The sequence below is a fragment of the Eptesicus fuscus genome, chromosome 8 (genome assembly GCF_027574615.1).
Source record: "Eptesicus fuscus isolate TK198812 chromosome 8, DD_ASM_mEF_20220401, whole genome shotgun sequence".
NCBI classification, from domain to species: Eukaryota; Metazoa; Chordata; class Mammalia; order Chiroptera; family Vespertilionidae; genus Eptesicus; species Eptesicus fuscus.
In genome coordinates this window covers 77,937,622-77,953,498 of record NC_072480.1, presented here as the reverse complement: position 1 = coordinate 77,953,498, position 15,877 = coordinate 77,937,622, and the positions used below count along the sequence as shown (strand labels likewise).

The window sequence follows — 15,877 nt, the reverse complement described above, 5'->3', positions numbered from 1 at the left end:
TAAGCCATAGCCAAGTCCTCCCCCCTCCAAGAGATTTGGCTTGTTCACTTAGGAAATATATCCAAACCTTGAAGTTGGGGTGAGTGGAGTATGTGCTTAGACACGTCTTCCTGGTGATGCTCATATACCCATTCTGTTCAGCCTTTGAACACCACTACTGTCTTCCTGGACAGCCACCTCCTAAAGCTAGCTATTCCCAAAGCTTACTTCCATCTAAGAAGGCTCTCCTGACCTCCAAACCTTTACTGCCTTCCTGGCGGACACCTCTTTCCATATTCTGCAGGTAACTAAGGCTCACCATTAACCAATCTAAATCAGTGCTTTTACTGTGCACTTTGCAGCCAAATTTCTGCCTCTTCTGTGAAAGCTTCCTGACCTCCCTAAGCCACTAAGCGGCCCTCCCCAGCGTTCCTCCCACTCTGTGGAAACATCCTCACTGTGACAGCAGTCATACTGTATTGAAATTTTGTTTACTGTCTCACCTCCTGCCTATGAACTCCTAGAGGAGGACTATCTGTCTTCCTACCTCCAGTGGCCAGGCCAGCACTTGACACATGATAGGTAGCCAATGGAAGTTTGCTGCCATCCGGCAGATGGGCCTGTTTGGCTACCAAGTCATACAGATTTCTGCATATGGATTAAGGTTCTCCTTCGGCAAGTAATCATAGTCCCATGGGGCCATCAAAGAAGCACAGATAATTCCTGGTAACCTTGAATTATGGTATAATTGACATTTCGTGAGGTGACTTCATTACTGTGATTTCAAAAGGTTCTGCAAAGATGGTCATAATTGCAATTACCCTTGGCCCCACTGGGTGCCGCTATTGTTGCTGCCAATGGAAGATGAGGGCCCTGCTGTGGGGTCCATGCCTTCTGCCCATGAGCTAAGTCTGTCTCCCCTTTGGACTTCTGACTCCCTTCCTCAACACCTGCCTGCTCATAGTTTGGAATCTCTGCATTAGAGTTTGGTTTAACCTCTAAATGTCAAGCCTTGGGGAAAGGCAAGGAGCTTGTTATCCTACTCTGGCCCAAATCCCTTTTGCTCTCTGTTTTATTCTAGCCAGTGGAGATGGACAACAGTTGACCACCTTTGTTCAGTCTGAAATTCTTCACTTAAAATCAGATTTAATTTCCTTGTAAAAACAATAAACCTCACCCTTTATTCCTAGGCTTCCTTTCCAAGTTCTTAATTACCTCTCAGTGTTCCTGCTCCGAATCCTCCTTCCCAGGCCTACAGCACCATCCTCCTCTTTCTTGAGACCACAGTTGTGGACAGTCTGACAGCTGCTGCACAGGGAGACTGAGATAAGGTCAGGAGGCCCAGGGCCTCCTCTGGCCCTGTTACCATTTGGCTGCCTAACCTTTATCTCATTCTGTGCCTTGGTTTCCCAGTGCCTGGCCAGTTCCAAGGCTTTCAAAAAGGATGGTAGTGGGACAGTGGGGTAGAGGTGACTTCCTTTTTTCAGAATATGCTGTAGGGTTGTTTCATTGTCTTTTTGGTAATAAAGGATGGTGTGCTCTGAAAATACTGAGGAGGGTGACAATCCAACAACAGGCTACCTTTCCCCTCATGAGACTTTACCATATCCTATAGGTTTCTTCACAACCTCCCCCGCCCCAACATGCAAAGAACCCATTCTCAAGTTTCTTTTAGTCTCTAGCTGTTTTATCTCATTCATCTAATTGATTTATTTTCTGTTCCTTTTCTTCGTCATCTAATTTAATGCTCTCCTTCAAGCAGTTCTCCTGAGGGGAATCATCCATGAAGAGTGAGGTCACGAATAACCAGCCATTCATCCCCATGGGAAGGAAACACACACTTGTTTATGGAGCCCTTTTCTGGGCCAGGCCTGGAGTGGTCCCTTTCACTACCTGTCCCCCAAAATTCCTTAGAACCCCTGGGTGGTCTCACTTATTCCCATTTGAGGAAACTGGAGCTAATAGGGTTAAGGTTGCTGAAATCTGAGCCCAATTCCTCCAGAATCCTGGAATCACTGCCTCAGGAGCACTTCAAGGCAATGAGCAAATCCGGTCTCCCTCAGGTGGGCAGGTACGACCTCATTTGAGGACTCAACAAAACACTCCGCTTCATGTTGAAGCACCTGTTTTTCTACCTCACTTTGTAATTGAATAAGCTCATTGATGCCATAGATTTCCACGTCACCAATAGCTGAACCATGAAATGTTTTTATTTTTATTTTTTTAAATAAATCTTTATTATTCAGATTATTACAATTGTTTCTCCTTTTTTCCCCCCATATCTCCCCATCACCCGGTTCCCTCCCCCCCGTTGTCCTTATCCATAGGTGTATGATTTTTGTCCAGTCTCTTCCCATACCCCCCCACACAGACACCCCTTTCCCCCTGAGAATTATCAATCCACTCCCATTCTATGCCTCTGATTCTATTATGTTCACCAGTTTATTCTGATCCTCAGATTTTTAATTCACTTGATTTTTAGAATCACTTGTTGATAGATATATATTTGTTGTTCATAATTTTTATCTTTACTTTTTTCTTCTTTGTCCTCTTTTTAAAGAATACCTTTCAGCATTTCATATAATACTGGTTTGGTGGTGATGAACTCCTTTAGCTTTTTCTTATCTGTGAAGCTCTTTATCTGCCCTTCAATTCTGAATGATAACTTTGCTGGGTAGAGTAGTCTTGGTTGTAGGTTCTTGCTATTCATCACTTTGAATATTTCTTGCCATTCCCGTCTGGCCTGCATAGTTTCTGTTGAGAAATCAGCTGACAGTCGTATGGGTACTCCCTTGTAGGTAACTAACTGTTTTTCTCTTGCTGCTTGTAAGATTCTCTCTTTGTCTTTTGCCCTTGGCATTTTAATTATGATGTGTCTTGGTGTGGTCCTCTTTGGATTCCTCTTGTTTGGGGTTCTGTGTGCTTCCTGAACTTGTAAGTCCATTTCTTTCACCAGGTGAGGGAAGTTTTCTGTCATTATTTCTTCAAATAGGTTTTCAGTATCTTGCTCTCTCTCTTCTGGCACCCCAAAAATTCAGATATTGGTATGCTTAAAGTCATCCCGGAGGCTCCTTATGCTATCCTCACACTTTTGGATTCTTCTTTCTTTCCGCCTCTCTGGTTGGGTGTTTTTTTCTTCCTCATATTCCAGATCTTTGGTTTGACTCTTCGGGTGCGGTGGTCTACTCTGTATATTCTTTATTTCAGACAGTGTATGCATAATTTCTGACTGGTCCTTTTCCATTGTTTTGGTATTCTCATTTAGGTCCTTGAAGGTCTCTTCAAGTTTCTCAGCGGTTTTTAGAAGATTCTTGAGTAACCTTATAAATATGGTTCTGAACACTGTGTCGTCCATTAGTTTGCTTTCATCTATCTCTCCTACTTGTGACATACTTCGATGTCTCCACATTTTGGCTGCCTCCCTGTGTTGATGGAGTGGCTTTGTGTGGTCGGTGACCTATAGGGGCCAGTAGCTCAGCTTCCCCAATCACCCTAGGTGGTCGCTCTTGGTACACCCCTTTGTGGGCTGAGTGGAAAGTCTTGGTGTAGTTAAAAGCCCTGATTGCTGTTGGTACACTGCGAGGAATTGACCTCCAGGCCAATTGGTTGTGAGGGCCTGCTGTGTCTGTAATGGAAGAATTGCTGTGCTGGAGACACAGTAGGGCTTTGGTGCTCACTGAGTCTGCCTCTTGAATGTGTCCCTTATGAGAGTGGTTGAAATCTGGTGTCGTCCACACTGACAGAAAAGTCACTCTCACTCTCCAACTGTCCCCTGCGTGTCCCCAGAAACTGGAGTTCAGAGTGGTTGAGATTGTTGGTATCACTGGCGGGAATTGATCTCCAAGCCAGTTGGCTGTGAGGATCAGCAGTGTCTCTGCTGGGAGAGCTTCTGTGCTCAGCTTGGATGGGGCGGAGTCTCAGGGTGGCACAGACAAGCTTTGGTTTCCCGTCTGCTCTGCCCTAAGAGGGGCGGTTTCTCCGTGCCCGAATTAATGGCTGCACGCCTCTGAGAGAAGGCAGCTTTCGAGCCTCTCCCACTGCCTAACAGACCAGTTTCTCCCCAGCTGGGGCTGGATTTCAGTGCAGACCAGAGGTTTTGTTTTTCTCCCGAACGAGAAATCCAGCCACTGGGAGGGCTGTGCTCAGCTTGGATGGGGCGGAGTCTCAGAATGGCGCAGACAAACTTGGTTTCCGTCCGCCGCCCTAAGAGGGCTGTTTTCTCCGTGCCCTAATCAATGGCTGTGCGCCTCTGAGAGAAGGCAGCTTTCGAGCCTCGTCCACTGCCAAACAGACCAGTTTCTCCCCGACCGCAGCTAGATTTCAGTGCAGTCGGGAGGTTTTGTTTTTCTCCCAAATGAGAAAGCTAGCCACGCAGCGTCTGCTGCCCTCCCTCTCCGCGCCGCGCTGCGAGCAAGCCTGCCGCGTATTCAGCCGCCCGCCCCTTCCGCGCTCACGGATCTCCGCACCTCCACAGCTCCTGAGGCTCAGCGTCCCCCTCTCTTTTTTTCTCTAGTTGTAGGTTTTCCACTCTGCCAGCTTTCCGGTGGTTCTGGATGGTGTGCACTCTGTTTTCCAGTTATAGTTTCAAAATTGTTGTGGTAGGCAACAATTAAGTGTTTACCTTATGCCGCCATCTTGGTTTCTCCTCCCCATGAAATGTTTTTAAAATTTTATTTTTCAATTACAGTTGACATTCAATATTTTATACTAGAAGCCCGATGCACGAAGATTCGTGCTAGAATGGGCTTTTCTTTCCCTGGTTGCCGGCACCGCCTTTCCACTCCGGCCCTGCCCCTTTCTGCTCAGGCCCCGCCTTCCCACGCTGCCCAGAGGCCCTGAGAGACCGGGGGTGGGGTAGAATGCGTCGTTGCCATGGTGACAACGCAAGCATCCCGCCCCCGTCACTGGGCGCCTGTGTATGCAAATTAACTGCCGTCTTTGTTGGGTTAATTTGCATATCACTCCTGATTGGCTGGTGGCATAGTAGAGGTACGGTCAATTTACATGTTTGTCTATTATTAGGTAAGATTAGTTTCAGGTGTGTAGCATAGTGGTTAGAAAATTATACAGGGTGGGGCAAAAGTAGGTTTACAGTTCATATGGAAAATAATATAGTAATAAATAATACAAGAATAAACTTTCACGTACTCACAACTGTAAACCTACTTTTGCCCCACCATGTATAATTTATGAAGTGATGCCCTCAGATAATTCAAGTACCCATCTGGCACCATACATCTATATATATAAAACCCTAATATGCAAATAGACCGAATGATGGAACAACCAAGCAACCAGTTGCTATGACATGTGCTGGCCACCAGGGGCTGTGCGTGGAACACGGCGGGTCTCGGCAGCAGGCGGCAGAGCATGGAACATGGCAGGCATCGTCTGAGGCAGGATGGTGGAGCAGGCGAGTGGGGGCGCCAGACCAAGGTGGGGCGCCGGTTGCTGTCATTGGGGGAGCCTCTGGTGGTTACTGAAAATTCTTTGCTCACACACACCACAGTCCCGCCGGGCACTCGACCTGCTGCCAGCGCAGGCCCTACTCGCACCCACTACTGGCACTGGAGCTGCTGCTCACACCCGCTGCCGGTGCCTGGCACTGGCCCCAATCACCCCTGAGGGCTTCACCTCACCCTGCTCCCAAGGGGCAATCGGGGCAGCAGCCGCTGCTCACAACTACCGATGGCGCCCAATCACGCCGTCAGTGGGTGCAAGCGGGGCCACGCCATCAGCACGTGGGAACTTGGCGGTAGCGGGGCTGCTGGCAGACAGGGAATGGGCGGGGGGGGGCTGCGGCGGGAGGGGCCAGGTGAGGGTGCAGAGGATGGGCCGAGACCTGCCCCTGTGCCTACTGCAGCCTCGTGGCCCACAATTCCTTTCAAGGTGCACGTATTCATGCACTGGGACCCTAGTAGTTATTATATTATTGACTCTATTCTCTATTCTGTACTTTACATCCATGACTATTTTGTAACTACCAATTTAGTACTTCTTAATCCCTTCACCTTTTTCACCCAGCCCCCAAACCCATTCCATTAGTTTGTTCTCTGCATCTATGAGTCTATTCCTGTTTTGTTTGTTCATTTATTTTATATTTTATATTGCACATATAAGTGAAATCATACAGTATTTGTCTTTCTCAGTCTGACTTCTTTCACTTAATGTAATAATATCCTCTAGGTCAATCCATGTTGTCACAAATGGAAAGATTTCATACTTTTTTATGGTCAAGTAATTTTCCATTGTATATGTACCACCACTTTTTTATTTGCTCATCTATTGATAGGCACTTGGGTTGCTTCAATATCTTGGCTATTGTAAATAATGCTGCAGTGAATAGGGGTGCATATATCTTTTCAAAGCAGTGCTTTGGGTCCTTTGGATATATACCCAGAAGTGGAATTGCTGGATCATAAGGTAGTTCTATTTTTAATTTTTTTGAGGATCCTCCATACTCTTTTCCATAGTGGCTGCAATCTGTATTCCCACCAGCAATGCATGAGGGTTCTCTTTTCATCACATCTTCACCAACACTTGTTAATTTATTGATGATAGCCATTCTGACAGGTGTGAGGTGATATCTCATTGTGATTTTAATTTGCATTTCTCTGATGATTAGTGACATTGAGCATCTTTTCATATGTCTGTTGACCATCTTTATGTCCCTCTTTGGAGAAGTGCCTATTAAGGTCCTCTGCTCATATTTCAAATTGGATTGTTTGTTGTTGTTGTTTTTTGGTGTTGAGTTGTATGAATTCTTTACAAATTTTGGATATTAACTCCTTATCAGATGCATCATTGGCAAATATCTTCTTAGTAGGTTGTCTTTTTCATTTTGATAGTTTCCTTTTGCTGTGCAAAAACTTCTTAGTTTGATGTAGTTCCATTTATTTATTTTTGTTTGCTTTCTTTCCCTTGCCCAGGAAGATATATCAGGGAAAAAATATTGCTAAGAGAAATGTCAGAAAGTTTACTGCCTATGTTTTCTTCTAGGAGTTTTATGGTTTTGAGTCTTACATTTAAGTGTTTTATCCATATTGACTAGTCTAGTTTCATCTTTTTTGTATATATCTGTCCAATTTTCCTAACACCATTTATTGAATAGACTGCCTTTACCCCATTGTATGTTCTTTCCATCGTATATTGATTGACCATACCAGGAGTAGGTTTATTTCTGGGCTATTTTGTTCCATTGATCTATTTTTTATCTATTTTCTGTTTTTTATGCCAGCAACATGCTGTTTTGATTACTAAAGTCTTGTAGTGCAGTTTGATAACAGGTAGCGTGATACCTTTGTCCTTCTTTCTCAAGATTGTTGTGGCTATTTGGAGTATTTTATGGTTCCATATAAATTTTTGGATTATTCTAGTTGTGTGAAAAAGGCCATTGGTATTTTGATAGGGATTGCATGGTATCTACAGATTGATTGGGTAGTGTGGACATTTTAACGCTGTTAATTCTTCTTATCCGTGAGTACAGTATATGCTTTCATTTATTTATGTCTTTAATTCCTTTAATACCTTATAGCTTTCCAAGTACAGGTCTTTTAGCTCCTTGTTAAAGTTATTCCTAGGGCCCGGCCAGCATGGCTCAATGATTGAGTGTTGACCTATGAACTAGGAGGTCATGGTTCAATTCCCGGTCAGGGCACATGCCCAGGTTGTGTTCTGGTTAGAGACATGGAGGAGGCAGCTGATCAGTGATTCTATCTTATCATTGATGTTTCTAGCTCTCCTTCCCTCTCTGAAATAAATAAAAGATATATATCTAAAAATTTATTCCTAGGTGTTTCAATTTTTTTTTAATGCAGTTGTAAATGTGTTGTTTTTTTTTAAAATATATTTTTATTGATTTCAGAGAGGAAGGGAGAGGGAGAGATAGAAACATCAATGATGAGAGAGAATCATTGATCGGCTGCCTCCTGCACATCCCCACACTGGGGATCGAGTCCACAGCCCAGGCATGTGCCCTTGACCGGAATCGAACCTGGGACCCTTCAGTCTGCAGGCCGATGCTCTATCCACTGAGCCAAACCAGCCAGGAAAATGGGTTTTCTTAATTTCTCTTTCTGATAGTTCACTATCTATAATAATAAAAGTGTAATATGCTAATTAGACCAGACATCCTTCCAGATGACCTTCCGGACAAAGCTGGGGCTGCGAGGGAAGCCCAGGTCCAAGTGTCTGCTGGCGGCCGCAGGGAAGCCTGGGTCCTGGGTGCCAGAGGGAAGCCTGTGCTGGCAGCTGGGGGAAGGCCTACTCTTGCACGAATTCCGTGCATCAGGCCTCTCTATATATAAAAGTCTAAGTGACCATTACGACCAAATGACTGGTTGCTAGGAAAGTGCACTGACCACCAGGGGGCAGATGCTCAACACAGGAGCTGCCCCTGGTGGTCAGTGGGATCCCACAGCCAACCTCCTGCGACCAGCCAACCTGTGGTTCCTTCCCGCAGCCAGCCGGTCCCAATCAGCCCCGATTGCTAGCCAGGCCGAGGAACCCCACCTGTGCACTAATTTGTGCACCGGGCCTCTGGTTGGTGTATAAAAATGCAACCAATTTCTGAATATTTGTTATCCTGTTACTTTACTCAATTCATTTATCAATTGCAGTTTTTTGATGGAATCTTTAGGGTTCTCTACATATAGTATCATATCATCTGCAAATAATGAGTTTTACTTCTTCCTTTCCAATATGTATGTATGTATGTATGTATGTATGTATGTATTTATCTTATTGCTGTGGCTAGGACTTCCAATATAAGTGAAGTGGACTTCCTGTCTTGTTCCTGATCTTAAAGAAAATACTTTTAGAGAGTATTATGGTAAGTGAAATAAACCAGTCAGAGAAAGACAAGTATCATATGATCTCATTTGTATATGGGGTCTAATGAACAAAATAAACTGATGAACAAAAAAGATCCAGAAACATTGAAGCATGGAATAGACTGACATATTTCAGAGGAAAAGGGTGGGGTTAAGGGGTGTGAAGAGATTAACCAGTGAATTTATATGCATATATGCATAGCCCACAGACAGATAAGTTTGGGGAAGGGTTGGGGAGGGGGAGGGAACTGGGGGGGAGGGGTTAATGGGGCAGGGGAAGGAAACATCTGTAATTCTTTAAAATAAATTGGGGGAAAACACTTTTAGCTTTTCCCCATTGCAAATGATGTTAGCTTTTAGTTTGTTATATATGGCCTTTATTATGTTGAGGTATGTTCCCTCTATTCCCACTTTCCTGAGAGTTTTTATCATAAATGGATGCTGGATTTTGTCAGATGCTTTTTCTGCATCTATTGATATCATGATTTTTATCCTTCATTTTGTTTCATGGAGTGGTTTTAGTTTTTATTCTCCAGCTTATTCTGAGTCAGGGAGAACTTATTTTAAAAATTATTGTTGAAAATGAATAAATATGTCTACATACTTGCTCAAAGGTCAGTCCTTTTTGAAAAGGTAGAAAATTAAGTAGAAGAACATGGTCTTTGGAGCTCAGGCTCCATCTGACAGTCTGTGCTCCAGGCAAACTTTGCTGCTAGGAGAGGAGCCTCGACAGAGATGCAGGAGTAACTCTTGTCCAGGAATGTTTGCATTTTTAGAGGAAGAGGTTAGAGAAAAGACTCTCAGGTGGCCCAGGCAGGGGCACCCACTACCAGCACCCCCGTCCCTCCAAGGGGACCCATCCTCTGCCTGAGCTCACCTCCCTGCCCTCACAGGGAGGCCCTCTCTCTCAGGTAACAGAGAGGCTGCCAAGGGGCAGTGGGCAAGCCTTCTCTCTGGACATTGCTGGTGATGTGTTAGGTGCTTAGTCATTTGAAGACTCGGTGTGGGCGTGACCTTTATCCTACTTTGCATGCTGGGCCTCTGCCTCTGCCACTCTGGCTGCTGGGCTGTGCCAGGCTGAAATGGTAGCCCTTCTCCCAGGACACCGCTTGCAAAAACTGCCACTGGGTCACTGTTGTGCTGTGTTTTTTTTTTAATAAATAAATTTAGAAGGAAATTAAACTTATGGATTCTATGCTTTTATCATAAGTGAAGAAATGAAAGGCCTAAAATGCCATTTTAGACATTGGAAAGGGAACATTTCTTTGTGGAGATGAAGAACTTGTAACATCCGGCCAGTTTGCCCCACCTCTGTTACCTTCCTGGCTCAGGAAGGAGTTTCCTTTTGATGCTCCAAGTGGGTGTGTTTTTGTTTTGTTTTTTTGGCTGCTTACGCCAAGAAGAAAGGATGTGCGTGTTCCTGCTAGGACCACAGCCCTGAAATCTGGCCAACGTAGAGTGGCGAACCCTTTCATCAGCTGGTACATGACTGAAGGATCATGTTTGTGTTTGTTATCAGTGGGCTTTCTGGATGCTGAGCTGTGTGGGTCATTCTTTCCTTTTCCTAATCATGTATTTTATGCACAAACATGTAATAGTACTAAAATAAGGGGGAAAGGTATTTGAAAAATAGAAGTAACCAAATTTATAGCTTTTATTTTTGTGGAAACTCTGGACGAAAAAACATTACATAGATATTTAGAAAGAAACTTCAGAGGCAAACTTGAGGGGCATTTTTTATTATAAATTTAATATGGTTGATTAATGAAAAATCACAATGAAGTACCGAGAAAATGTCTGTCAATATAAAAATTTTAGCAGCATTTTCAGTTTCAGGCTCTAACATTAGTCATACTTCCTCCCGCTATCAAAAAATAATCCAATGGGATACAGTGAGCATCAAGATGTTCAGCTTAGAGAAGGCCTCAAGGAAATCCTCAAATCCAGTGTATTATCTGATATTTCAACCGCCCCTCTCCCAAATTTCTAGAATGTCAAAGTACTTGCCTCAGTGTTTGAGACAAGAATTCCTTGCGGCTGCAGGGGAGAAAGGAGTGAAAATAAAACTGGACTTGATATGTAGTGCTTGAGTGCATGTCCTCTGTACATTCTCTACACTGACAATGAACGGCCATGGCAGGGCTGACCAATACCTGCATGTGGCAGCAGTGGTGGGGGAGGGTGGGGGAGGGAACCGGAAGTGGGACGTGTACACGATGGGGGATGGTGCCTCACCCCACACACTGCTCGGGGCAGGCCAGAGCCTGGCAGTATTGCTACATCCCAAGTTAACGGTAGGATTCATGAGGAGGGGAGACAGACGATATGAAAATATAATACTGGCAAACTATTCCCCTGCTTCTTTGGTACTCTCCAAAAATTCTCTGATCAAAAAAGCTAGGAAGCGCACATCATTAAAAAATTACAGTTTTAAGTATTTACAGAAGCAATTATGATATATTACATAATCAATACACAGTATATGAACAAACTTCAGTGAAAGCACTTGGGAACTCCTGTTCCAGTATTATTCAATATCACTTCAACATACACACACCTCCCAAATTTGTATCATACATCCTGTATCTGTTATCTTACAGTATGTTAAATGGGAACAATAGCATTTTCCAATCTACACTTTCCTTTTAAAAGGTTTTCAAAATTTGCCACTGAAATCACTATGTACAAAAATTTGTTGAATATTGAATTCTAGGCAATTCTCTCCACTCCCATTTTGGATATATTTGCAATACTACCTATTCTATGTATACAATATATATTTAATATATAAGTAACTGCACCATGTTATGTCACCACGATACCAGTTTAATGCACATGATTATGTACAGTAGTTAAGTTAGCTCTGGAGGATGACTACCACCTAGGTGAACTGTGGTCTGGAACCACCTGAAGGGCGTGGAGAAGCTGGCTGGGAGACAGCCCGTGCGTGGGCAGGACGCGTGTGCGTGTGAGAAATGTGGGCACACGCTTCCCACACATCCCCATGCCAGACTCTCCCTCGCTGGCTGGCTGGAAGAAGACAAATCACACATATGGAAGGATCCCGTACACAAGGAGAGCCATGACAGCAGCACTGAACAGCCCAGCCACGGGGACAGTCACAAACCAGGCCACAAAGATGTTCCGGAAGAGGTGCCAGTCCACGGCCTTCCGGGAGCGGATCCAGCCCACAGCCACCACGGAGCCCACCTGAGAGCAGAAACATTTTAAAGTTAAAGGAGGCCCACAAACAACCAATGTAAACTGGCTAATCTCAAATAAATTACTTTATGAAATTACCCGTTCTTTTCCCTAACTTGGCTAAAAGCTTCTAAACGGGTTTAGATTTTAGGTATAATTGTCTATGCTTCTGTACCTTATAAACTATGAATGCCCCTGTTTTAAATACTCCCCACGTAGGCTGCTGCTTACTACAGTATGTAAACCGACTTTAATTACATAATGAAATGGCAATGATGTATCTTCCTCTTAGAAAAAGAGCATCATAAAATGTTGGAGCTGGAGAAGACCTTTGAGAGTATGAGATCACACAGAGCCCCGGAGGGCTCAGGGGCGCCAGGAGATACCACAGGTCACGGCAGACTAAGGACTAGAAGTCAGGCCTCTGACATTAAACTGGTTTCCTCCATTATCTCAAACTGCCTTCAGTCCTTGCACTTTAGCTAATTTTAAAAAATAAATAGAGCATAAATATTGGATCTAATGTCAATCACGCATCACAGAGGCATGACAGAGATCCGTGAAAATTAGAGTATCAATACTGATTCAAATATTTTTCTAAATACTTGCAGTTCATTTTATGGTTTGCTGAAAGTCTAAAAAGGAAAAAGAAAAAAAAAAAGACACTTCAAGTATCCTAAAAATCCTAAGAAAGTACATTCCTTTACCACCTCACGCCTCCCTCAGGCTCTGGGGAAGCTCAGAGAGTGTAACTTGTTAGGTGGCTCTTGAAGATATCCATAAAACAGGCTTGTCTGCTGACCCTCCCAGAATCAGCAGTGGCCAGTGAGATTCAAGTAGCAAAAAATAAAATCTAACACTTTAAATTGTTTATGGAGGCCAAGCAGAACGCCAAAAACAGTGGCATATTTAAAGGCAGTTATTTAATGTGACATTTTGTCGACTCAAGACATCAAATCCACAAACACTATCTCCGGAGATTAAATTCTTATTACTCATTGTCTCCCCAGAAGGACACAGTCACGTTTCTATTTTATCTATGCCCTCTTCCTTTCTTAGAACACATTTTTTTAAACATAAAGGTAATAAAATAATTTTAGAGCAAGTTTATGTAATGAGGGATGGACAATTACTGAGAGCCCAACTACTGTCATATTTATATATTCTTTTCTAGTATTTTTATAAATATACCTTTATTAGTAAATAATAGGGTAGGCTACCAATTTTCTTTAAAAAATTAACATTATATTCTAAGCATTTTCCCTTTGTACTCACAGCTTTTATGATTATCATGTAAAATGGTACATACTTTAGGTGGATGTACCTTAATTTATTTAACCATTTCCATTTTGCTTCCAATTTTTCCCTATTAAAAACAGTTCCATGATTAACATATTAACTCATATAGCTTAGGTTTAGACTTTAAAAAATAATATTGCCTGAAATGGATTCTTTGTTAAAGGGGATATTTAGAAAACACCTTGAAATAATCTGAAACTTAGAGAAAAGCTGCAAGAACTCCCACACACCCTTTACCAAAATCCACCAATTTTTAACATTTTGCCATATTTACAAAGAAACATTTTCATACCATTAAAATATCCTGCTCCTCATCAACCTCCCTCTTCCCTTCTGCTAAAGATTTAGCAATCTGATCTAAATATCAGATTGTTGGTTGCAAAACGGTGATTTACCAAGGCCTTCCCATGCACCCAATGGAATGCTGCTTTGAGGAAGACCTTTGTCTCCTACTACATGCTAGGACCTCAGTACCTACTGCCAAAGTATTATAAGCAGATGTGAATATACAAGGTCATCCATAACCTGTGAACTTCACCACACCACAACAATCCTGTAAATTGTTCATTTTTGCTAATCAATCAACAAAAACATGTACTACTGTTGCTATAATTTGTATATCTTTGATTATGATTAAGGCTAAACTTTATCCAATTTTACTCCCTCTAGTCTTTACATATAAAAATTGTCTCTTCATGTATTTTGCCCTTTTACATAATGGAATCTAGATGTAAATCGTCCCTTATTTATTTATATGTGAAAATATTAATGCAAATATTTTCCCAACCCAAGTTTTCCCTTTCAAGTTTCTAATTTTATGCAATAACAAGACAAGCAGTAACAAGTGTTGGAGAGTTGTGAAGAAAAGGGAACCCTCATTCACTGCTGGTGGGAATGTAGACTGGGTAAGCAGACTGGCAATTCCTCAAAAAATTAAGAATAGAGCTACCATACGACCCAGCAATCCCTCTTCTGGGTATCTACCCCAAAACTGGAAAACATGTATTCACAAAGATATATGCACCCCTATGTTCACTGCAGCATTATTCACGATGGCCAAGACATGGAAACAACCCAAGTGCCCTGTGATAGAGGGCTGGATAAAGAAGATGTGGTACATATACACAATGGAATACTACTCAGCCATAAAAGAAAGGATGAAATAGCGCCATTTGCAATAACATGGATGGACCTTGAGAGTATTATGCTAAGTGAAATAAGTCAGAAAAATCTAAGAACCAAATGATTTCACTCATATGTGGGATATAAAACTGAAACTCATGAACACAAACAGCAGTGTGGTGGTTGCAGAGGGAAGAGGAGGGGGGACACAAACATATGGTGACGGGAGAAGATATCACTTTGGGTGGTGGGCACACAGTGCGATATACAGATCTTGTAACATAGAAACCCACACCCGAAACCTATGTGATCATATTAACCAATGTCACCCCAATAAATTTAATAAGGGGGAAAAAAGAAAAATGCTAAATTCTTCAACTATGAAAAAAAATTATCTCATGCAATAAAATATGCTGCCCTTTTCTCCATAATTTATCCTTAGCTTGAATATTTGATACATATTTAATTCTTTTATTCTAAATTCTCTAAAACAAGGTCATATTTTATTCTACATTTTTAAATATTTAAAAATATTATTTAAGCCATCAGATATATGTTCATATATTTTGAGAGTTGTGGTCTAATATGTTCATATATTTTGAGAGTTGTGGATGTAATTTTTTTTTCTAGATTGATAGCCAGCTGTCTAACATCCCTTATTGGTTAAATTTTCTCTTCCTCAAACTATATGCTCGTATATAACAGGCTCTCCCTCTAGTATTTTTATTATTGTGGTAAAATATAGTACATAACATAAAATTTATCATTTTAACCATTTAAAAAATATATATGTTTTTATTGGTTTCTGAGAGGAAGGGAGAGGGAGAGAGAGATAGAAACATCAATGATGAGAGATAATCATTGATCTGCTGCCTCTTGCACACCCCCTACTGGGGATTGAGCTCGAAACCCGGCCATGTGCCCTGACTGGGAATCGAACCATGACCTCCTGGTTAATAGGTCTATGCTCAACCACTGAGCCACACCAGTTGGGCCATTTTTAGCCATTTTTAAGTGTACAATTTAGTGGCATAAAGTATATTCACATTGTTTTGCAACCATTATCACCATTCATCTCCAGAACTTTTTCATCATCCCAAACTCTGTCCCCATTAATACAATTCCCTACCCCCTCACTTCCATCTACTTTGAACTCTTATTTCCTTATAATAAACTTTCTACCTGGCAAGGTCAGTCCCTCCTTATCACTTTTCTTTTTAGATAATTTTATATTCTTGCTAATTTAACCTACCAAATGAACTTTAGATTCACTTTGTAAAGTTGTAAGAAAAATTCGGTTGGGGTTTTATTTGAGAACTGACATCTTTACAAAATCTGGTTTTCCCATCCAATAGCAAAGCATATCTCCTACACAGGTGTTCTTTCCTGTGTCCTAGCTTCCCTCTGAGGAAGCTGAGTGCGTTTCCAGCTTACGGCCATCATCA

At 42.3% G+C, this 15,877-nt stretch overlaps 1 protein-coding gene across 6 annotated transcripts in view; it reads right to left on the bottom strand.

Moving 5' to 3' along the window:
• Positions 1–10,533: 10,533 nt before the first annotated feature.
• SLC20A2 (solute carrier family 20 member 2) overlaps positions 10,534–15,877 on the bottom strand; it is a 111,714-nt gene continuing 106,370 nt past the window's right edge. For all 6 annotated transcript variants that reach the window (XM_054720011.1, XM_054720010.1, XM_054720012.1 and 3 more), the window contains one exon: positions 10,534–12,020. In XM_054720011.1, the coding sequence (XP_054575986.1) occupies positions 11,856–12,020 (165 nt within the window). In that variant the 3' untranslated portion in view covers positions 10,534–11,855. The remainder of the gene's footprint in view (positions 12,021–15,877) is intronic.